The sequence below is a fragment of the Petromyzon marinus genome, chromosome 62 (genome assembly GCF_048934315.1).
Source record: "Petromyzon marinus isolate PM22_M1 ecotype Great Lakes invasive population chromosome 62, UKy_Petmar_22M1.pri1.0, whole genome shotgun sequence".
Classification (NCBI taxonomy): domain Eukaryota; kingdom Metazoa; phylum Chordata; class Hyperoartia; order Petromyzontiformes; family Petromyzontidae; genus Petromyzon; species Petromyzon marinus.
In genome coordinates this window covers 4,430,270-4,453,256 of record NC_133728.1, presented here as the reverse complement: position 1 = coordinate 4,453,256, position 22,987 = coordinate 4,430,270, and the positions used below count along the sequence as shown (strand labels likewise).

The window sequence follows — 22,987 nt, the reverse complement described above, 5'->3', positions numbered from 1 at the left end:
GTAGTGATGCTCTGGAAGTGATGACACCATACACACACCCCCCTGCCCGCCACCACCATCCAGCAGTCGCTCATCTTGGGGCTCGGGAGTTTTGTGCCATTTTCATCCTGCGTTTCTGGGTTGTTTTTTTTTTTCCCTCTCTTCTGCGTCACAGTCGTCATCGTCGGGAGGTGCTCTCCGCCGAGCATCCCCCGACACCGTCTCTACGGAACCATAACTTAAACAATAAACCATTCGACCGTTTAAAAACATCAACAACAATCGACAACGACGACGACGACGACGACGAGGAGGAGAGGAGGAAACGGGCAAACATCACAAAAACAAAGATGGGTAAAAGAAATTAAAACGGAAAATATTCAGACTTCCCTGCATGCCCCTCCTCATCAATTCTTCTCTTCCCTCCCCACCTCCCCGTACGCACCCCCCCCCCCACTCACCCGCCATATCCCCTCCCTCCCACCCCCTGCCACCTCCCCCCCCCTTCACCGCTCCCACCCGTCCGCGCCATCACATGACGTGGTAGCGGTACAGGTAGGTGTCCTCAATGGTCCAATCGGACGGCAGGTCGGTGGCCGGGTGCGAGGTCATGTGACTCTGCATGGCGGCCATGTTGGGGCAGTAGGCGCGGCAGACGGTGCAGCGGTAGGGCTTGGCGCCGCCGTGCGTCCGCAGGTGCTTGGTCATTGCCGAGTGATCGCGGGAGCGCTGCCCGCACAGCACGCACTCAAACGGCTTCTCGCCTGCAAAGACACAAGAACGATAACGACGATGACGACGATGATGGAGGGGACGAGCCGTCGTGGGGCATCTGTGAAGAAGAGCTTCATGGGCCCTCCGGATTCCTCCAGCCGAAATGATATTCTGAATTGGTCGGTGAGGATTTCAACGCGGAGGTGATCGGTTCGTGAGCACTGAGCAACTGAGGGGAGGCAAAGGGGGAGCGGGGGTCCCAAGAGAGGCGTTGGCCGAATCAACTCCTTCGCGTGCCGTGCCGGCCTTCGTAGGTGCTGCTCGCTAACGCCACTTGCCCCAGACATCCGTTGAAGGTTATATATGGGGGGGGGGGGGGGGATCTTTATTTTTGTAGGGCAAGTGCTGCCGGGTGGATTGTAACGTCGCGTGATCATGAGAGACAGCTGGGGGCCTGCTGGATGACTCCATCCAGCAGTGGATACACCATTGCTCCTGCTGATGACGACGACGACGACGGTGACTATGTGACGGGTCGTAATTGGTCGGTGAGGATTTCAACGTGGAGTGATCGGTTCGCGCGCGCTGAGCCACTATGGGAGACAAAGTGGCGGCCGGGAGTGGTGCACGCAGTGGGCGAGTCTTGCGCCATGTGTGAGCGAGTGGAACACACACCGAGTGTGGTAGGTGAGTGGCACACACACACCGAGTGTGGTAGGTGAGTGGCACACACACACCGAGTGTGGTAGGTGAGTGGCACACACACTGTGAGTGTGGTAGGTGAGTGGCACACACACTGTGAGTGTGGTAGGTGAGTGGCACACACACTGTGAGTGTGGTAGGTGAGTGGCACACACACACCGAGTGTGGTAGGTGAGTGGCACACACACTGTGAGTGTGGTAGGCGAGTGGCACACACACTGTGAGTGTGGTAGGCGAGTGGCACACACACTGTGAGTGTGGTAGGCGAGTGGCACACACACTGTGAGTGTGGTAGGTGAGTGGCACACACACTGTGAGTGTGGTAGGTGAGTGGCACACACACTGTGAGTGTGGTAGGTGAGTGGCACACACACCGAGTGTGGTAGGTGAGTGGCACACACACTGTGAGTGTGGTAGGTGAGTGGCACACACACCGAGTGTGGTAGGTGAGTGGCACACGCACTGTGAGTGTGGTAGGTGAGTGGCACACACACTGTGAGTGTGGTAGGTGAGTGGCACACACACCGAGTGTGGTAGGTGAGTGGCACACACACTGTGAGTGTGGTAGGTGAGTGGCACACACACTGTGAGTGTGGTAGGTAAGTGGCACACACACTGTGAGTGTGGTAGGTGAGTGGCACACACACTGTGAGTTTGGTAGGTGAGTGGCACACACACTTTGAGTGTGGTAGGTGAGTGGCACACACACCGAGTGTGGAAGGTGAGTGGCACACACACTGTGAGTGTGGAAGGTGAGTGGCACACACACTGAGTGTGGTAGGCGAGTGGCACACACACTGTGAGTGTGGTAGGTGAGTGGCACACACACTGTGAGTGTGGTAGGTGAGTGGCACACACACTGTGAGTGTGGTAGTTGAGTGGCACACACACTGTGAGTGTGGTAGGTGAGTGGCACACACACTGTGAGTGTGGTAGGTGAGTGGCACACACACTGTGAGTGTGGTAGGTGAGTGGCACACACACGGTGAGTGTGGTAGGTAAGTGGCACACACACTGTGAGTGTGGTAGGTGAGTGGCACACACACTGTGAGTGTGGTAGGCGAGTGGCACACACACTGTGAGTGTGGTAGGTGAGTGGCACACACACGGTGAGTGTGGTAGGTAAGTGGCACACACACTGTGAGTGTGGTAGGTGAGTGGCACACACACTGTGAGTGTGGAAGGTGAGTGGCACACACACCGAGTGTGGTAGGTGAGTGGCACACACACTGAGTGTGGTAGGTGAGTGGCACACACACTGAGTGTGGTAGGTGAGTGGCACACACACTGTGAGTTGGTAGGTGAGTGGCACACACACTGTGAGTGTGGTAGGTGAGTGGCACACAGACACTGAGTGTGGAAGGTGAGTGGCCTTCCACACTGTGAGTGTGGAAGGTGAGTGGCACACACACTGTGAGTGTGGTAGGTGAGTGGCACACACACACCGAGTGTGGTAGGTGAGTGGCACACACACTGTGAGTGTGGTAGGTGAGTGGCACACACACTGTGAGTGTGGTAGGTGAGTGGCACACACACTGTGAGTGTGGTAGGTGAGTGGCATACACACACCGAGTGTGGTAGGTGAGTGGCACACACACTGTGAGTGTGGTAGGCGAGTGGCACACACACTGTGAGTGTGGTAGGCGAGTGGCACACACACTGTGAGTGTGGTAGGTGAGTGGCACACACACTGTGAGTGTGGTAGGTGAGTGGCACACACACTGTGAGTGTGGTAGGTGAGTGGCACACACACCGAGTGTGGTAGGTGAGTGGCACACACACTGTGAGTGTGGTAGGTGAGTGGCACACACACCGAGTGTGGTAGGTGAGTGGCACACGCACTGTGAGTGTGGTAGGTGAGTGGCACACACACTGTGAGTGTGGTAGGTGAGTGGCACACACACCGAGTGTGGTAGGTGAGTGGCACACACACTGTGAGTGTGGTAGGTGAGTGGCACACACACTGTGAGTGTGGTAGGTAAGTGGCACACACACTGTGAGTGTGGTAGGTGAGTGGCACACACACTGTGAGTTTGGTAGGTGAGTGGCACACACACTTTGAGTGTGGTAGGTGAGTGGCACACACACCGAGTGTGGAAGGTGAGTGGCACACACACTGTGAGTGTGGAAGGTGAGTGGCACACACACTGAGTGTGGTAGGCGAGTGGCACACACACTGTGAGTGTGGTAGGTGAGTGGCACACACACTGTGAGTGTGGTAGGTGAGTGGCACACACACTGTGAGTGTGGTAGTTGAGTGGCACACACACTGTGAGTGTGGTAGGTGAGTGGCACACACACTGTGAGTGTGGTAGGTGAGTGGCACACACACAGTGAGTGTGGTAGGTGAGTGGCACACACATGGTGAGTGTGGTAGGTAAGTGGCACACACACTGTGAGTGTGGTAGGTGAGTGGCACACACACTGTGAGTGTGGTAGGCGAGTGGCACACACACTGTGAGTGTGGTAGGTGAGTGGCACACACACGGTGAGTGTGGTAGGTAAGTGGCACACACACTGTGAGTGTGGTAGGTGAGTGGCACACACACTGAGTGTGGTAGGTGAGTGGCACACACACTGAGTGTGGTAGGTGAGTGGCACACACACTGTGAGTTGGTAGGTGAGTGGCACACACACTGTGAGTGTGGTAGGTGAGTGGCACACAGACACTGAGTGTGGAAGGTGAGTGGCACACACACTGTGAGTGTGGAAGGTGAGTGGCACACACACTGTGAGTGTGGTAGGTGAGTGGCACACACACCGAGTGTGGTAGGTGAGTGGCACACACACCGAGTGTGGTAGGTGAGTGGCACACACACTGTGAGTGTGGTAGGTGAGTGGCACACACACTGAGTGTGGTAGGTGAGTGGCACACACACCGAGTGTGGTAGGTGAGTGGCACACACACTGTGAGTGTGGTAGGTGAGTGGCACACACACTGTGAGTGTGGTAGGTGAGTGGCACACACACCGACTGTGGTAGGTAAGTGGCACACACACTGTGAGTGTGGTAGGTGAGTGGCACACACACACTGTGAGTGTGGAAGGTGAGTGGCACACACACCGAGTGTGGTAGGTAAGTGGCACACACACTGAGTGTGGTAGGCGAGTGGCACACACACTGTGAGTGTGGTAGGTGAGTGGCACACACACCGAGTGTGGTAGGTGAGTAGCACACACACTGTGAGTGTGGTAGGTGAGTGGCACACACACTGTGAGTGTGGTAGGTGAGTGGCACACACACTGTGAGTGTGGTAGGTGAGTGGCACACACACTGTGAGTGTGGTAAGTGAGTGGCACACACACTGTGAGTGTGGTAGGTGAGTGGCACACCCACTGTGAGTGTTGTAGGTGAGTGGCACACACACCGAGTGTGGTAGGTGAGTAGCACACACACTGTGAGTGTGGTAGGTGAGTGGCACACACACTGTGAGTGTGGTAGGTGAGTGGCACACACACCGAGTGTGGTAGGTGAGTAGCACACACACTGTGAGTGTGGTAGGTGAGTGGCACACACACTGTGAGTGTGGTAGGTGAGTGGCACACACACTGAGTGTGGTAGGTGAGTGGCACACACACCGAGTGTGGTAGGAGAGTGGCACACACACTGTGAGTGTGGTAGGTGAGTGGCACACACACTGTGAGTGTGGTAGGTGAGTGGCACACACACTGAGTGTGGTAGGTGAGTGGCACACACACTGTGAGTTGGTAGGTGAGTGGCACACACACTGTGAGTGTGGTAGGTGAGTGGCACACAGACACTGAGTGTGGAAGGTGAGTGGCACACACACTGTGAGTGTGGTAGGTGAGTGGCACACACACTGTGAGTGTGGAAGGTGAGTGGCACACACACTGTGAGTGTGGTAGGTGAGTGGCACACACACCGAGTGTGGTAGGTGAGTGGCACACACACTGTGAGTGTGGTAGGTGAGTGGCACACACACCGAGTGTGGTAGGTGAGTGGCACACACACTGTGAGTGTGGTAGGCGAGTGGCACACACACTGTGAGTGTGGTAGGCGAGTGGCACACACACTGTGAGTGTGGTAGGCGAGTGGCACACACACTGTGAGTGTGGTAGGTGAGTGGCACACACCGAGTGTGGTAGGTGAGTGGCACACACACTGTGAGTTTGGTAGGTGAGTGGCACACACACTGAGTGTGGTAGGTGAGTGGCACACACACTGTGAGCGTGGTAGGCGAGTGGCACACACACTGTGAGTGTGGTAGGTGAGTGGCACACACACTGAGTGTGGTAGGTGAGTGGCACACACACTGTGAGTGTGGTAGTTGAGTGGCACACACACCGAGTGTGGTAGGTGAGTGGCACACACACTGTGAGTGTGGTAGGTGAGTGGCACACACACTGTGAGTGTGGTAGGTGAGTGGCACACACACCGACTGTGGTAGGTAAGTGGCACACACACTGTGAGTGTGGTAGGTGAGTGGCACACACACACTGTGAGTGTGGAAGGTGAGTGGCACACACACCGAGTGTGGTAGGTGAGTGGCACACACACTGAGTGTGGTAGGCGAGTGGCACACACACTGTGAGTGTGGTAGGTGAGTGGCACACACACCGAGTGTGGTAGGTGAGTAGCACACACACTGTGAGTGTGGTAGGTGAGTGGCACACACACTGTGAGTGTGGTAGGTGAGTGGCACACACACTGTGAGTGTGGTAGGTGAGTGGCACACACACTGTGAGTGTGGTAAGTGAGTGGCACACACACTGTGAGTGTGGTAGGTGAGTGGCACACCCACTGTGAGTGTTGTAGGTGAGTGGCACACACACCGAGTGTGGTAGGTGAGTAGCACACACACTGTGAGTGTGGTAGGTGAGTGGCACACACACTGTGAGTGTGGTAGGTGAGTGGCACACACACCGAGTGTGGTAGGTGAGTAGCACACACACTGTGAGTGTGGTAGGTGAGTGGCACACACACTGTGAGTGTGGTAGGTGAGTGGCACACACACTGAGTGTGGTAGGTGAGTGGCACACACACCGAGTGTGGTAGGAAAGTGGCACACACACTGTGAGTGTGGTAGGTGAGTGGCACACACACTGTGAGTGTGGTAGGTGAGTGGCACACACACTGAGTGTGGTAGGTGAGTGGCACACACACTGTGAGTTGGTAGGTGAGTGGCACACACACTGTGAGTGTGGTAGGTGAGTGGCACACAGACACTGAGTGTGGAAGGTGAGTGGCACACACACTGTGAGTGTGGTAGGTGAGTGGCACACACACTGTGAGTGTGGAAGGTGAGTGGCACACACACTGTGAGTGTGGTAGGTGAGTGGCACACACACCGAGTGTGGTAGGTGAGTGGCACACACACTGTGAGTGTGGTAGGTGAGTGGCACACACACCGAGTGTGGTAGGTGAGTGGCACACACACTGTGAGTGTGGTAGGCGAGTGGCACACACACTGTGAGTGTGGTAGGCGAGTGGCACACACACTGTGAGTGTGGTAGGCGAGTGGCACACACACTGTGAGTGTGGTAGGTGAGTGGCACACACCGAGTGTGGTAGGTGAGTGGCACACACACTGTGAGTTTGGTAGGTGAGTGGCACACACACTGAGTGTGGTAGGTGAGTGGCACACACACTGTGAGCGTGGTAGGCGAGTGGCACACACACTGTGAGCGTGGTAGGCGAGTGGCACACACACTGTGAGTGTGGTAGGTGAGTGGCACACACACTGTGAGTGTGGTAGGCGAGTGGCACACACACTGTGAGTGTGGTAGGTGAGTGGCACACACACTGTGAGTGTGGTAGGTGAGTGGCACACACACTGTGAGTGTGGTAGGTGAGTGGCGCACACACACTGTGAGTGTGGAAGGTGAGTGGCACACACACTGTGAGTGTGGTAGGTGAGTGGCACACACACTGAGTGTGGTAGGTGAGTGGCACACACACACACCGAGTGTGGTAGGTGAGTGGCACACACACTGTGAGTGTGGTAGGTGAGTGGCACACACACTGTGAGTGTGGTAGGTGAGTGGCACACACACTGTGAGTGTGGTAGGTGAGTGGCACACACACTGTGAGTGTGGTAGGCGAGTGGCACACACACTGTGAGTGTGGTAGGTGAGTGGCACACACACCGAGTGTGGTAGGTGAGTGGCACACACACTGTGAGTGTGGTAGGCGAGTGGCACACACACTGTGAGTGTGGTAGGCGAGTGGCACACACACTGTGAGTGTGGTAGGCGAGTGGCACACACACTGTGAGTGTGGTAGGTGAGTGGCACACACCGAGTGTGGTAGGTGAGTGGCACACACACTGTGAGTTTGGTAGGTGAGTGGCACACACACTGAGTGTGGTAGGTGAGTGGCACACACACTGTGAGCGTGGTAGGCGAGTGGCACACACACTGTGAGCGTGGTAGGTGAGTGGCACACACACTGTGAGTGTGGTAGGCGAGTGGCACACACACTGTGAGTGTGGTAGGTGAGTGGCACACACACTGTGAGTGTGGTAGGTGAGTGGCACACACACTGTGAGTGTGGTAGGTGAGTGGCACACACACTGTGAGTGTGGAAGGTGAGTGGCACACACACTGTGAGTGTGGTAGGTGAGTGGCACACACACTGTGAGTGTGGTAGGTGAGTGGCACACACACACACCGAGTGTGGTAGGTGAGTGGCACACACACTGTGAGTGTGGTAGGTGAGTGGCACACACACTGTGAGTGTGGTAGGTGAGTGGCACACACACTGTGAGTGTGGTAGGTGAGTGGCACACACACTGTGAGTGTGGTAGGTGAGTGGCACACACACTGTGAGTGTGGTAGGCGAGTGGCACACACACTGTGAGTGTGGTAGGTGAGTGGCACACACACTGTAAGTGTGGAAGGTGAGTGGCACACACACTGTGAGTGTGGTAGGTGAGTGGCACACACACTGTGAGTGTGGTAGGTGAGTGGCACACACACTGAGTGTGGTAGGTGAGTGGCACACACACTGTGAGTGTGGTAGGCGAGTGGCACACACACTGTGAGTGTGGTAGGTGAGTGGCACACACACTGTGAGTGTGGTAGGTGAGTGGCACACACACTGTGAGTGTGGTAGGTGAGTGGCACACACACTGTGAGTGTGGAAGGTGAGTGGCACACACACTGTGAGTGTGGTAGGTGAGTGGCACACACACTGTGAGTGTGGTAGGTGAGTGGCACACACACTGTGAGTGTGGTAGGTGAGTGGCACACACACACACCGAGTGTGGTAGGTGAGTGGCACACACTGTGAGTGTGGTAGGTGAGTGGCACAGGCACTGTGAGTGTGGTAGGTGAGTAACACACACTGTGAGTGTGGTAGGTGAGTGGCACACACACTGTGAGTGTGGTAGGTGAGTGGCACACACACTGTGAGTGTGGTAGGTGAGTGGCACACACACTGTGAGTGTGGTAGGTGAGTGGCACACACACACACCGAGTGTGGTAGGTGAGTGGCACACACACTGTGAGTGTGGTAGGTGAGTGGCACACACACTGTGAGTGTGGTAGGTGAGTGACACACACACTGTGAGTGTGGTAGATACGTGGCACACACACTGCGAGTGTGGTAGGTGAGTAACACACACTGTGAGTGTGGTAGGTGAGTAACACACACGGCGAGTGTGGTTAGTGAGTGCCACACCGACTGCGGGAGTTGTCACACGCTGAGCATTGGCGAGTGGCACGCACGGAGCGCCGAGCGCGCGTTACCCGTGAGCATGCCGTGGCGAGTCTTGAGCTGTGAGTGTGGTAGGCGAGTGTCACACACACTGTGAGTGTGGTAGGTGAGTGTCACACACACTGTGAGTGTGGTAGGTGAGTGTCACACACACTGTGAGTGTGGTAGGTGAGTGTCACACACACCGAGCGTGGTGGTAGGTGAGTGTCACACACACCGAGCGTGGTGGTAGGTGAGTGTCACACACACCGAGCGTGGTGGTAGGTGAGTGTCACACACACCGAGCGTGGTGGTAGGCGAGTCACACACACACCGAGAGTGGTGGTAGGTGTGTGACACACACACCGAGCGTGGTGGTAGGTGAGTGACACACACACCGAGCGTGGTGGTAGGCGAGTGACACACACACCGAGAGCGGTGGTAGGCGAGTGACACACATAACGAGCGTGGTGGTAGGTGAGTGTCACACACACCGAGCGTGGTGGTAGGCGAGTGTCACACACACCGAGAGCGGTGGTAGGCGAGTGACACACACACACACACACTGCGAGCGTGGTGGTAGGCGAGTGACACACACACACACACACTGCGAGCGTGGTGGTAGGCGAGTGACACACACACACACACTGCGAGCGTGGGTAACAGGCGAGTGGCACGCACGGAGCTCCGAGCGCGCGTTTTACCCGTGTGGACGCGGTGGTGAGTCTTGAGCTGGTGCCGAAGCGTGAAGGTCTTGCCGCACACCTCGCAGGCGTGCGGACGCTCGCGCAGGTGGCTCTTGCTGTGCGTGCGCAGCGCCGCCTCGTCGCGGAAGCGCACCCCGCACAGCTCGCACGCCAAGCGTGCCTCCGCTGCAGGGGACACGTGAACACGTGAACACGTGAACACGTGAACACGTGAACACGCGTGTCGCACGGCGGGGGGGGGGGGGGGGGGGAGACACGTGGGGGAGACACGTGGGGGACAGAGAGATACGGGGGAGAGACACGAGGACAGATGGGGCGAGAGACGTGGGAGACATGGTGACAATCGGGGGAGACGCAGGGACACGGGAGAGACGGGGGGAAGACGGAGGGAAGACGCGGAGGGACACGGGAGAGACAAGAGGGACACGGGAGAGACAGGGAGGAGACAGGGGGAAGACAGAGGGAAGATGGAGGGACACGGGGAAAAACAGAGGGACACGGGAGAGACAAGAGGGACACAGGAGAGACAGGGAGGAGACAGGGGGAAGACGGAGGGACATGGGAGAGACAAGAGGGACACGGGAGAGACAGGGAGGAGACGGAGGGAAGACAGAGGGACACGGGAGAGACAAGAGGGACACGGGAGAGACAGGAGGGACACGGGAGAGACAAGAGGGACACGGGAGAGACAGGAGGGACACGGGAGAGACAGGAGGGACACGGGAGAGACAAGAGGGACACGGGAGAGACGGGGGGAAGAGAGAGGGACACGGGAGAGACAGGAGGGACACGGGAGAGACAGGAGGGACACGGGAGAGACAAGAGGGACACGGGAGAGACAAGAGGGACACGGGAGAGACAAGAGGGACACGGGAGAGACAAGAGGGACACGGGAGAGACAGGAGGGACACGGGAGAGACAGGAGGGACACGGGAGAGACAAGAGGGACACGGGAGAGACAAGAGGGACACGGGAGAGACAGGAGGGACACGGGAGAGACAAGAGGGACACGGGAGAGACAAGAGGGACACGGGAGAGACAAGAGGGACACGGGAGAGACAAGAGGGACACGGGAGAGACAAGAGGGACACGGGAGAGACAAGAGGGACACGGGAGAGACAGGAGGGACACGGGAGAGACAGGCGAACAGCCATCGCCGGTGCTACCCCCTCACCCCCCCCCACCGCGATGGCACCGTGGTTGCGTCCCCGCTCACCCTGCACCACGGCGAGTGCTCTCTCCGTGCACTCCGTGCCCGCGCCGCGGGAGCCGTCGCTCGAGTTCACGCCGTCGTCCTCCTCCTCAGAGTTGTCGCCGGCCGCCCCCGGCGCCCCCGGCGCCCCCGGCGCCGCCGCCGCCGCCGGCGCCGCCCCCCCCGCCGCGTCGTCGTCGTCGTCGTCGTGGCGCTCCCTCTTCACCACGGCGCCGCCGAGCGACGCCAGGCTCACGCCGCCGCTGCCGCGGTGGTGGTGGCCGTGGCTGGGGAAGGAGGAAGGGGGGGGTTAGGGGGGGGAGGGTGCCGCTCCTCACCGACAGCGCTCGCCCCACAAGTCCCATTGAGGCTATGCGGGGGTGGAGTGGGGATCTTTGTCTTTGGAGTTCACCACCACGGGGTCACACCGGGCACCACGATCGGCGACCGCCGGCGCCATCACCGTCGCCACTGCCATCATCACTACCGCCACCACCACCGTCACCGTCACATCCACCACCACGAGCACCACCACCGCTGTACCCCTGCCATCATCACTACCACCACCACCACCGTCACATCCACCACCACGAGCGCCACCACCGCTGTACCACTGCCATCATCACTACCGCCACCACCACCACCGTCACATCCACCACCACGAGCACCACCACCGCTGTACCACTGCCATCATCACACCATCGCCGCTCCGTATCCCTGTACCCCCGTGTCACCCCTGCGGATGCCCCTGTCCCCATATCGCCGTGGCCCTCTACCCCCGTGTCCCATTCAGCAGACTCCCATGTCCCGTTCCGCAAATCCCCTCGTCCCGGTGTCCGTGTACCCCCGCGCACCGCCGCGGTGGTGGAAGGGGGCACCTGGCCGTCGAGCGGAAGGAGACCCCCCCAGTGGGGACCCCCCCCGTGGTGTCCAGGCCGTCCAGGCCGCCGCCCGAGCTGGCCGGGGAGCCGCCATGCGAGCCGCAGAACGTCTCGTGATTGGCCACGTCAAGCGACGCACCGTCCAGGGACGCGTCCGAGGCCTCCACGCCCAACTCCAGCCCTGGTAGGTGGGCGGACACACGCACGCGTGAGGGGAGACACGCGGGGGGAGACACACAAACCGTGAGGGGAGACACGCGGGGGGAGACACACAAACCGTGAGGGGAGACACGGGGGGCGTGAGGGGAGACACACAAACCGTGAGGGGAGACACGGGGGGCGTGAGGGGAGACACGTGGGGCGTGAGGGGAGACACGGGGGGCGTGAGGGGAGACACGGGGGGCGTGAGGGGAGACACGGGGGGCGTGAGGGGAGACACGGGGGGCGTGAGGGGAGACACGTGGGGCGTGAGGGGAGACACGCGGGGCGTGAGGGGAGACACGGGGGGCGTGAGGGGAGACACGGGGGGCGTGAGGGGAGACACGGGGGCGTGAGGGGAGACACGGGGACATGAGGGGAGACACGTGGGACGTGAGGGGAGACAAGGGGGCGTGAGGGGAGACACGGGGGCGTGAGGGGAGACGCGGGGGCGTGAGGGGAGACACGTGGGGCGTGAGGGGAGACACAGGGGCGTGAGGGGAGACACGCGGGGGAGACACACAAACGTGAGGGGAGACACGTGGGACGTGAGGGGAGACACGGGGGCGAGAGGGGAGACACGGGGACGTGAGGAGAGACACGTGGGGCGTGAGGGGAGACGCGGGGGCGAGAGGGGAGACACGTGGAGCGTGAGGGGAGACACGTGGGGGGCGAGGGGAGACACGGGGGGGCGAGAGGGGAGACACGTGGAGCGTGAGGGGAGACACGTGGGGCGTGAGGGGAGACACGTGGGGCGTGAGGGGAGACACGTGGAGCGTGAGGGGAGACACGTGGGGCGTGAGGGGAGACACGTGGGGGGCGAGGGGAGACACGGGGGGGCGAGAGGGGAGACACGTGGAGCGTGAGGGGAGACACGTGGAGCGTGAGGGGAGACACGTGGGGCGTGAGGGGAGACACGTGGAGCGTGAGGGGAGACACGTGGGGCGTGAGGGGAGACACGTGGAGCGTGAGGGGAGACACGTGGGGCATGAGGGGAGACGCGGGGGCGTGAGGGGAGACACGGGGGGCGTGAGGGGAGACACGTGGGGCGTGAGGGGAGACACGTGGGGACGTGAGGGGAGACACGGTAACTTGAGTAGACAACACCAAGCATAACGATGACCGAGAGCCCAGAGGAAACCCAGGCGGAAGCGCAGGGGAGAACACACAAACCACGCAGAAAGACGCCCGCGTCGGGAGCCGAACCCAGGCCCCCCTTTGGCTGAGGCACGCTCGTTACTACTGCGCTGCCGCCCATTCAACCGTAAGCAACCCATTCTCACAACGCACACGCACCTAACGATCGATGTCACGCAACCGGACTGCAACCGGACTGCGAGCGGTTGACCGCGACCCCGGGTCGCCGCTCGCGCCGGAGGCCGAACTCGACTCCCCGAGCGTCTCTCCGCTCGGCGTTTTAATCGCCTCGCGCGACACGTGTCGCGCGCTGCCATTGGCCGATGCAATCCTCACGTGGGGGTGGAGCTGACAGGAAAAGGGGGGGGCCGCAGGGCCGCGCTGCGGAGAGGCGTGGCTAGACGCTGTGAGCACGCCCCCAGGCATCCCTGCCGCTCAAACGCTCGCCAAGGTGTGGAGAAAGCAGCCGTCAGAGGAGATTCTAGCTGATCGCGGGCAGTCACCGTCCTGACCCCGTGCCCTTGCTGTGACGTCCCCGGGAAAGAGCTTCATGGCTCATCGGATTCCCCCAATATAAATTAACATTCAGATTAAGATCTGACCGATCCTGCCACCCACCCCCACCAGCCCCAGCGTGACCCCGCGACCCCACCACCTGCCTGCATCCGTCGTATTCATCCGCTGCGAGCACGGCGGCGCCACCACCGTCGCCCCCGAGCACCCCTCCACCTTCGGCAAAAGTAGTCCCCCGTACTCCGCCGCCCTGGCAGCCGCCGCGTCCCGCCCTGCCGGAAAGTAGTCCCCGGCCGAACCGGCCGCGGCTGCGGCCGCCGCGGCCGCCGCGGCCGAAGCCGCCGCGGCGGCGGCGGCGGCGGCGCCGGCGCCGGCCGACTGCCCCGACGAAACCAGCGGCACGTCAGGCCGCGAGTCCAACAGCTGGCAGGGCTTGGCGCCGTTACTCTCCTGCTTGATGGTGCCGTACTGCTGCGTCTGGGCCTCCGCGTGCACCAGCAGGTACTCGTGAGCCCTCGAAGCCATCAGGTTGGCACCGCCGCCGTGATGGAGGTGCTGCTGCTGCTGCTGCTGCTGCGCTTGCTCGAGCTGCTGCTGATGCTGCTGCTGCTGCTGCTGGTGCTGCTGATGCTGCTGCTGCTGCTGGTGATGTTGCTGCTGCTGCTGCTGGTGCTGGTGATGCTGGTGGTGGGTGCTGGCGCTGACGATCTTGGACGCGATGCGGCGTGACACCAGCGTGGAGAAGTCGGGCAGCGGCGTGGAGCTGCCCGTGCTCTTGATGGTGGAGGCGGTGACGTGGGGCGGTGCTCCGGATGGCTTCGACGACGACGACGAGGGGGAGGAGGAGGAGGACGACGCCGACGAGAAGCATGAGGTGGCGCTCAGCACCGAGGCGGCGCTGGGAGCCCCGGGGGGAGGGGGAGGGGCCGCGGGGGGGTCCCGGTGGGGGTCCACGCGGGCTGCTAGCAGCGCTCGCGCTTCCAACTCAGCCGCCTGGCGGGCGGGGGGGGGTTAGAGGGATGGGACAGGGTGATGGTGGTACTGATGGATGACGAGTGCATTGGGAGGTTCATAATGGCTGTGGTGGGATTGGCTGTAACCCTTATCACCCCCGCCTCCCACTTCCACTACCCTCACCACACTCCACCACTATCCACACCATACCGTAGCGCTAGCCACACCATCCCTCTACTCTTCTACTACCCTCACCATTGGCCAGCACAACCCACACCACCCCCTACCACTACCCTCACCACCCCCTACTACTACCCACACCATCCCACTCACCACTCACCTACCACTTTTCCTCACCATCCCATACCACAACCCACACCATCCCTCTCACCACCCTCCACTTCCACTAACCTCATCACTGCATAGCACTACCCACACCACCACGTTCAACTACCCACACCGCCCCCCCCCCCACCTTCTAACAATGCACGCCACCCCCTTCCACGACCCCCACCATCCCCTAGCACTAACCACACAATCTGTCACCTCCCCACCGCCTTCCAACTCTCCCCTCACCATCTTCCCGCGCCCCTCCCACCCCGCCAACCACCGCCACCCCCCTCAGCGCCCCACCATCAACACACGACCCCTTCCCTTCCCACCGCCACAGGCGCTCACCTCGGCGGGCGACGCCGTCTTGAGGAGGCCCCCGTGGTTAATGAACGTGTAGCGCCCGTCCGCTCCGATGCTCTTGCTCGCCGAGTACGCAGCCGCCAGCGCCGGCTGCTGTTGCTGCTGCTGCTGCTGCTGCACCATGGTGGCCTTCTCCAGCACCGACTGGTAGTACTGCCCGCACGCCGCCTCGAACTTCACCTCCGCCGGCGCTACCAGGTGGGGACCGGCGGAGGCGGCGGTCGCCCCGGCCGCCTTCCCTCCAAAGTGCCAACCGCCGCCGGCGGGACCGGCGGCCTTGTCGTACTCTCCCGACGGCGCCGCGTAGCGCTCGTCCAGCCGCGGCCGCTTCTCCGGCCACTCCTTCCCGCCGCCGGCATCGACAAGGTGCGCGTGCTCGTGCGCCGTGAGCACCGTCACGGCCACCGCCTCGTGCTGCACACTTGCGCCGCCGTTCGGCACCACCTTCTCAATCGTGTACTGCAGCAGCTGCTGCTGCTGCTGCTGCTGCTGCTGAGACAGCTGCTGCTGCTGCTGCTGGTGCGGCAGCGGTGCCGGCGCCGGCGGGGGCAGCGGAGGAGGGGGCGCCGCCGGCCTGGTCGTCGCGGCCAGCACCGGCTGTTTCTCCGGTTCGTCCACGGGGCTCCTGCCGGTCGCGGCGTAGGCCCGCCCGGCGAGCTGGTACCCGCTGGTGCCGGCCGCCGCCGCCGCCGCCGCCGCCGCCGCGTTTGTGGCGGCGGCGACGTCGGTGCCGATGTACATGACCCGCACCTCCGGCTCGCCGCCGCCTTGCCCGTCCCCCTCGCTCGCCCCCACCAGCAGCGCCGTCTCGGCCGCCTCCGCCGCCGCCTGGTGCAGCTTGAGGCACTGCTCGGCCAGCATCACCTCCGACTCGCTGTACTTCTTCCTGGCCGCAACCACCGCCACCGCGTCGGCCGGGTCCTCGTCTCCTCCGTCGGCGCCGCCACCGCCGCCGCCGTCGTCGCCGACGCCGCCGCCGCCGTCGCCGACGCCGCCGTCGCCGCGGTCGTCGCCGGCGACGTCGTTGCTCTCCGTCCGCCCGGCGCCGGCGTCGTCCTCGTCTTCGACGTCGTCGGTCGCCGACAGCAGCCGGCGCACGCACTGCTCGGCGAGGATGACGCGCTGCGTGTCGTCGTAGCGGACTATCACCTCCTCGCGCACCGCCTCCTCGTCGTCCTCATCCTCCTCGCAGAGCCGCGCCGCCGCCGCCGACGCGCCCGCCACGCCGGCGGCGACCGCGGCGCCGGCGACGTCGTCGTCGTCCTCCTCCTCGTCGTCGAACTCGGCCACGAACTGCTGCTGCTGCTGCTGCTGCTGGTGGTGGTGGTGTAGCTGCTGCTGGTGGTGCTGCTGGTGGTGGTGGTGCTGGTGGTGGTGGTGCTGGTGGTGGTGGTGGTGTAACGTCGTGGTGGTCGTCACCGCCTCCTCCTCGTGCGCCACCACCACCAGCTGCTGCCGCCGCTGCGCGTCCACCTCGTCGTCGTCGTCGTCGGCGGCGGCGACGATGTCGTTGCTGTGGAGCCGGGAGCCTCCGTCGTCGTCCTCCTCCTCCTCCTCCATGTTGACGTCCACTCCGCCGTTGTTGCTGCTGTTGGCGGCCGTGGCTGTGGCCACGATGGTGGTGGTGGCGGCGGCGCCGTTGTTGTTGGGGTTGTTGCAGCCGGCGCCGCCGCCGCCGCCGTCGTCGTCCTCATCGTCCTCCTCGTCGGCGGGGGCCACCGCGGAGGGGCCCCTCTCGATGACGAGGCGGGCCTCGGGGGAGAGGCCCTGCACGGTGGCGTGGTGCAGGCCCAGGCACAGCTCCACCAGGCAGTCGATCTGCAGGAGCTGAGATGCGTGCAGCAGGCGCGGCACCTGGTCCGGCTGCACCTCCACCGAGCCGGAGTACGCGTACTCCATGATCTGGGATGACGACATCCGGGGGAGAGACACGGGGGTAGGTACGGGTGGGGGGGGGGAGGGGAGACACAGCCGGGGAGTGACGTGGCCGGAGATAGAGATGAAGGGGAGACACGAGGGGAGAGCCGCAGGAAGAGAAGCGCGCGGGGAGACACGCGGGGAGACACGCGGGGAGACACGCGGGGAGACACGGGGAAAGACACGCGGGGAGACACGGGGAAAGACACGCGGGGAGACACGGGGAAAGACACGCGGGGAGACACGGGGAAAGACACGCGGGGAGACACGGGGAAAGACACGCGGGGAGACACGCGGGGAGACACGCGGGGAGACACGCGGGGAGACACGCGGGGAGACACGCGGGGAGACACGCGGGGAGACACGCGGGGAGACACGCGGGGAGACACGCGGGGAGACACGGGGAAAGACACGTGGGGAGACACGCGGGGAGACACGCGGGGAGACACGCGGGGAGACACGCGGGGAGACACGCGGGGAGACACGCGGGGAGACACGCGGGGAGACACGCGGGGAGACACGCGGGGAGACACGGGGAAAGACACGTGGGGAGACACGCGGGGAGACACGCGGGGAGACACGTGGGGAGACACGGGGAAAGACACGTGGGAAGACACGGGGAAAGACACGCGGGGAGACAAGCAGGGAGACACGCGGGGAGACACGCCATGACGTGGGGGACACACAAGAGGAGACAAGTGGGTGGGGAGACAAATGGAGAGAGACACGGGGAGATCGGGAGATGGATGAGGCAACGGACACACAACGACACGGGGAAGGGAGAGGAAACACGTGGAGAGAGACACGTTATTATTCGAGAGCCAGAGACTCATACAGACCGAGTCTTAAAACCCAGTGAGGCTTACCTGGGTAACCAAGCGTAATAAGAACACTAGTAATAGTTATATTACTAGTGTTCTTTACCGAAAGAACCAAGAATATGAATCCCTGCAGTCACGAAAGCTTTAAATCACTAGTAATAGTTACTAACCCAGGGTCCCAGTCTGGGTCTCAACGAGTGGGGTGAGGCAGTTGAGCGTCAACAGCACCTTCACTCGACCCACAAACACACCCCACGCACACACAACCTACACCCACACCCCACTCACACACCCCACACACACAATGCACACACACGCACTCATCCCACACCGAGGCTCACCTGCTCAAAGGTGAGCGGGGTGAGGAAGTCGAGCGTGTAGCGCAGGCTCGGCTGCTTGAACAGCGCCTTCACTCGCCCGACACACTCGACCCCACTCGCGCACCCCACTCGCACACCCCGCTCGCACACCCCGCTCGCACACCCCGCTCGCACACCCCGCTCGCACACCCCGCTCGCACACCCCGCTCGCACACCCCGCTCGCGCCTCAGTCACGCAACGCGCACACGCGCACCCTTCCCACGCCGACGCTCACCTGCTCGAAGGTGAGCGGGGTGAGGAAGTCGAGCGTGTAGCGCAGGCTCGGCTGCTTGAACAGCGCCTCGAGCGTCTTGCTGACGCAGGCGAGCACCAGCTTGTGGGCGTAGAAGCGGCGGGAGCCCACCGCAATCACCACGTCGCACAGCGCGCCCGTGCGCCGCATGCGGTTCGCCTCCGCCAGGAAGCGCACCTGGTGCTCCGGGTTTTCAATCCACATCCCGGCACCGGCCTGCAACGGCGACGCGGGGGCAAGTCAGGGGAGGGAAGGCCGGGGGAGGGGTGGGGTGTACGTGGTGGTTGTGAGGAGAGACACAAGGTGAGGCGAGGTTAAGTGAGACAGGGTTGCGGTAAAGGCAGGTGAAGAAAGGTTAAGAGGTCATGGAGCATGAAGGGAGGCGAGGGCAAGGCACAGGGGTGAGAGGTCGTTACGGGAGGCGAGAAGAGGTAATGGGAGGTGATGAGCGGTTACGGGAGGTAAGGAGAGGTGACATGAGGTAAGGAGAGGTGACATGAGGTAAGGAGAGGTGACATGAGGTAAGGAGAGGTGACATGAGGTAAGGAGAGGTGACATGAGGTAAGGAGAGGTGACATGAGGTAAGGAGAGGTAACATGAGGTAAGGACAGGTGACATTAGGTAAGGAGAGGTGACATGAGGTAAGGAGAAGTGACATGAGGTAAGGAGAGGTGACATGAGGTAAGGAGAGGTGACATGAGGTAAGGAGAGGTGATGGGAGTTAAGGAGAGGTGACATGAGGTAAGGAGAGGTGACATGAGGTAAGGAGAGGTGATGGAAGGTAAGGAGAGGTGACATGAGGTAAGGAGAGGTGATATGAGGTAAGGAGAGGTGACATGAGGTAAGGACAGGTGACATGAGGTAAGGAGAGGTGACATGAGGTAAGGAGAGGTGACATGAGGTAAGGAGACGTGATGGGAGGTAAGGAGAGGTGAAAGGAAGTGAAGAGTGATAAGGGGAGGGGTGAGGGGAGACAAGGTTTGGGGAGACACAGGGAGATGACGTGAGGTGCGAGGAGGTGAGGAAAAGTGAAGGCACAGTGAGATGAACACAAGGTAAGGTGTGGGGGGGGTTGGTTAGATGAGCGCAGATGAGTGGAGACATGGCGAGTTGATGGGGAGGGGAAGACGCAGAGAGGTGAGGAGTGAACAGGTGAGAGTAGGTAAGGAGAGGTACAGGGGGAAAGATGTAGGGGAGGTGAGGGATAGTTAGGGGAGAGAGAGAGGTTGCGGGGGGAGAGGTCAGCGGAAGTTAGGGGATGAGATACGACGGGAGGGAATTTTGAGTTGAGAAGAATACACGGGGAGGTTATTGGAGGGAAAGAGAGACAAAACACAGACACGGGGACACACAGACAGACACACAAGCAGACATAAGGGGGGGAAGACGCGAGTGAGAGGTATGTGGAGATGAGGGAAGGCGAGGGGGAGTTGATGAGAGATGGAGGTAGACACGGAGTGGTGGTGCAGGGAGCCATGGGGTTGCGGAAACAGGAGATGAACGCCGGCTTAAACTTCTGCCACATTGGCAGCGGTGGGAAGCTACCATAGAGTACATGCAAACACGCGCAGGCTTAGTTGTTGCACGGTCAGGTAACGTGTTAACGCAATACTCTACTGATATAGACGTGTGGACACAGGCTCGTTCATGTAAAAAGCACTCCAGACTGCATTGGCAAGTGTGTGTAGACTCCATGACATGTGTATGCACGTATACAAGTCGAGTAATCTTAAGTGTGTATAGATGTGCCTATGTGTGTTATGCATCTCCGTGTTTATATAGCCGTGCGTATGTTTATGCGTGCATACAATGCATGTTTACTGTATTCGACCGTGTGTTTATGTGCATGTTTATTTTTGTTAGTCTCCGTGTATATGCTTGTGCATTACGCGCGTGCACGCAAGTACTGTATAGTGTACACGCTTATACACAAGACACACACGAACAACACTGTACAACACTCCACGTTGCTACTTACTGCACGGTACAATCACAACACACGCTACGGGCTACACAATTACACAATCGCACGCTAACACCGCGGCCAATAGTGCAAACGCAGCAGGCTACACAATCCCATCACTCGCAGAATTTACAAACAACTCCAATTGTATTATTACTCTGAGATTATAGACACATTATCGTCTCAATGTTGACCCTGGGCCGCCCGCCCCCCGCTGCTACCACAAAGTTAGAACGGACGATTACTTTAAAAAGAAAATACGGAGACTTCAACCCAGACGTCTAACAAAAATAAAAACGGCAACGCTTTTCAAGCAACTAGCTCATAAAACACGCATCATACAACCAATTATCGTTTGTCGGCGCAAGTCTAATCTATGCATATTCGTCATCAGCATCGTATTGCTTCGTTACGAATTAAGCTTTCTCGCAGTGCCGAGCTAAACGTAAACGATTTACTTCTTTTAAATCGCTAAAGACAAAACGAAATCTCGCCACTGCCGCTCTTAAGCTACGAGTCACACAGTCGACGCGCGAACACCACCTTACCGCAAAATAACGCAGCGCCGCGCTGTCGTGTCTATTTAATCGTCGTCCTCGACATTATCAACGACAGTAACAATTTGCGAATGGTATTTGAACCGTAAATTTTGTTTGTGTTAAAAAAAATTTAAAAGCCGTGAAGTTTTGAGGACGGTCGCGCGTCGGCGTCGTCGTCGGCGGCGTCGTCGTCGTCGTCGGCGGCGGCCTGCGCTAGGCGAGCCGCAGGCTCCGCGCCCGAGCGGGGCCCCCCGCTAGGCCGCGCCCCGTTTCGCCCTCGAAGCGAGAATTATAAAATAACAACGGAGGCCCGGGGAGGGGGTAATTAAAGGTTGTTTTCTCTCTCTCTCTTCGTTTACACGATAAGCACCGACGAGCGCTTTCGATTAAAAATAAAACACAGATGCCAGGCGAGACGAATGGGCATCGACTGTAAATTACAAAGGGGTTGGTTGGGGGGGGGGGAGGTGTGGGCTGGAATTTATCAAGGCCTGGCGCTAGGCAAGGGCCAGGCTTTCACCACCCCGCCACGCCAGGCCAGGCCCCGGCGGGTTGATGTTGACGATGTTGACGATGTTGAAGTTGTTCGCTGACGCTGATGTCAAGCGGTTGACGATGTCGATGTTACGGAGGCGTTTGATGGCGACGAGATCGGATAAAGACGACGGCGTTCGCGGTGTGTTTTGATTGTCGAGCCAACGCCGTCGCCTGCTAATGTGTAAGCGGTGTTTATGTTGATGTCACTGTTGCTGATGATGATGGTGGTGGTGGTGCTGCTCATGATGATGGTGCTGCTGCTGCTGCTCATGATGATGTTGTTGTCGATGTTAACGATGTTAATGATGATGTCGATGGCACCGCCATCCCTTCTTACCCGGGCCCGGCAGCGGGCAAAAAAAAAGCGCTTAGGCGACGAGTCCGGAACGATATGCGGGGCGGTCACACACAGACACACACAGAGAGAGAGACACACACACACAGACACACACACAGACACACATAGACACCACACACACACACGCGCGCAGGGGGTTTGAAGGTAAACCAGGTAGAGAATCACAACGGGAGTGTGTAGAGGGGGGGGGGGTTATTCACTTGACACGATGTAGTGGAGGGGGTGGGGGGGAGAGACGCAACACACACACACACGGAGACACACGGAGCAGGAGGAGGGGGGGTAGGGGCCCCCTCACCGTGCACCACAAACCCCAGGGACCCGGCACCCGCGGGGGGTGCGGCCGAGGGGGGGGGGGCCGTGGGGGGGGGGGACAAGGGGGCGGGGTCAGTTGGGGGGGGAGGGATACAGCGACCCCAAGTGGTAGAGAGGCGGCATTTTATAAACATCCATATTATATTTTTTTTTATTCACTTTATTTTTTATTATTATTTTTCTATCTACGCGACTTCACCGAAAGAACCAAAAATAATATACGCGAGGTGTTTTTTTTTTTGGGGGGGGGGCTTATTTCGCGTAAATATACAATTGTGTCGTTCAACCCTCCACCACCCGACACGGCCAACCAGTCACGTTTAGTGTTACACAAAACAGAACGGGCCCAATTCGTTACGAGTCCAGCACGAGTGTGGAGTGTAGTGAAAAGTGGTAGTGCCGGATTAAGCTAGTGCAGGGCCTGGGGCATACTATGTTCTAAAGGGGCCCTAAATTAAAAAGTAAATAAACACGTAAATATTAAAACACATTTAAAAAAAATTGACAGTACTTTCGTGACTGTAGGAATTGATATTCTTTGGTTATTTCGGTAAAGTCACGTAGAAAGAGAAAATAATAAATTGAATAATTGCATACG

General features: G+C 60.0%; 1 protein-coding gene across 1 annotated transcript; it reads right to left on the bottom strand.

The window, feature by feature from the left end:
* Positions 1–482: 482 nt before the first annotated feature.
* Positions 483–22,425, bottom strand: LOC116955851 (uncharacterized). The gene is made up of 8 exons (XM_076053691.1): positions 22,373–22,425; positions 18,660–18,893; positions 15,312–17,228; positions 13,826–14,672; positions 11,829–12,012; positions 10,975–11,237; positions 9,756–9,923; positions 483–743 (listed from the first exon to the last, which is right to left on the bottom strand). The coding sequence occupies exons 2-8, from the start codon at positions 18,879–18,881 to the stop codon at positions 511–513; spliced, it is 3,834 nt and encodes a 1,277-aa protein (XP_075909806.1). The 5' UTR covers positions 18,882–18,893; positions 22,373–22,425; the 3' UTR covers positions 483–510.
* Positions 22,426–22,987: the final 562 nt, after the last annotated feature.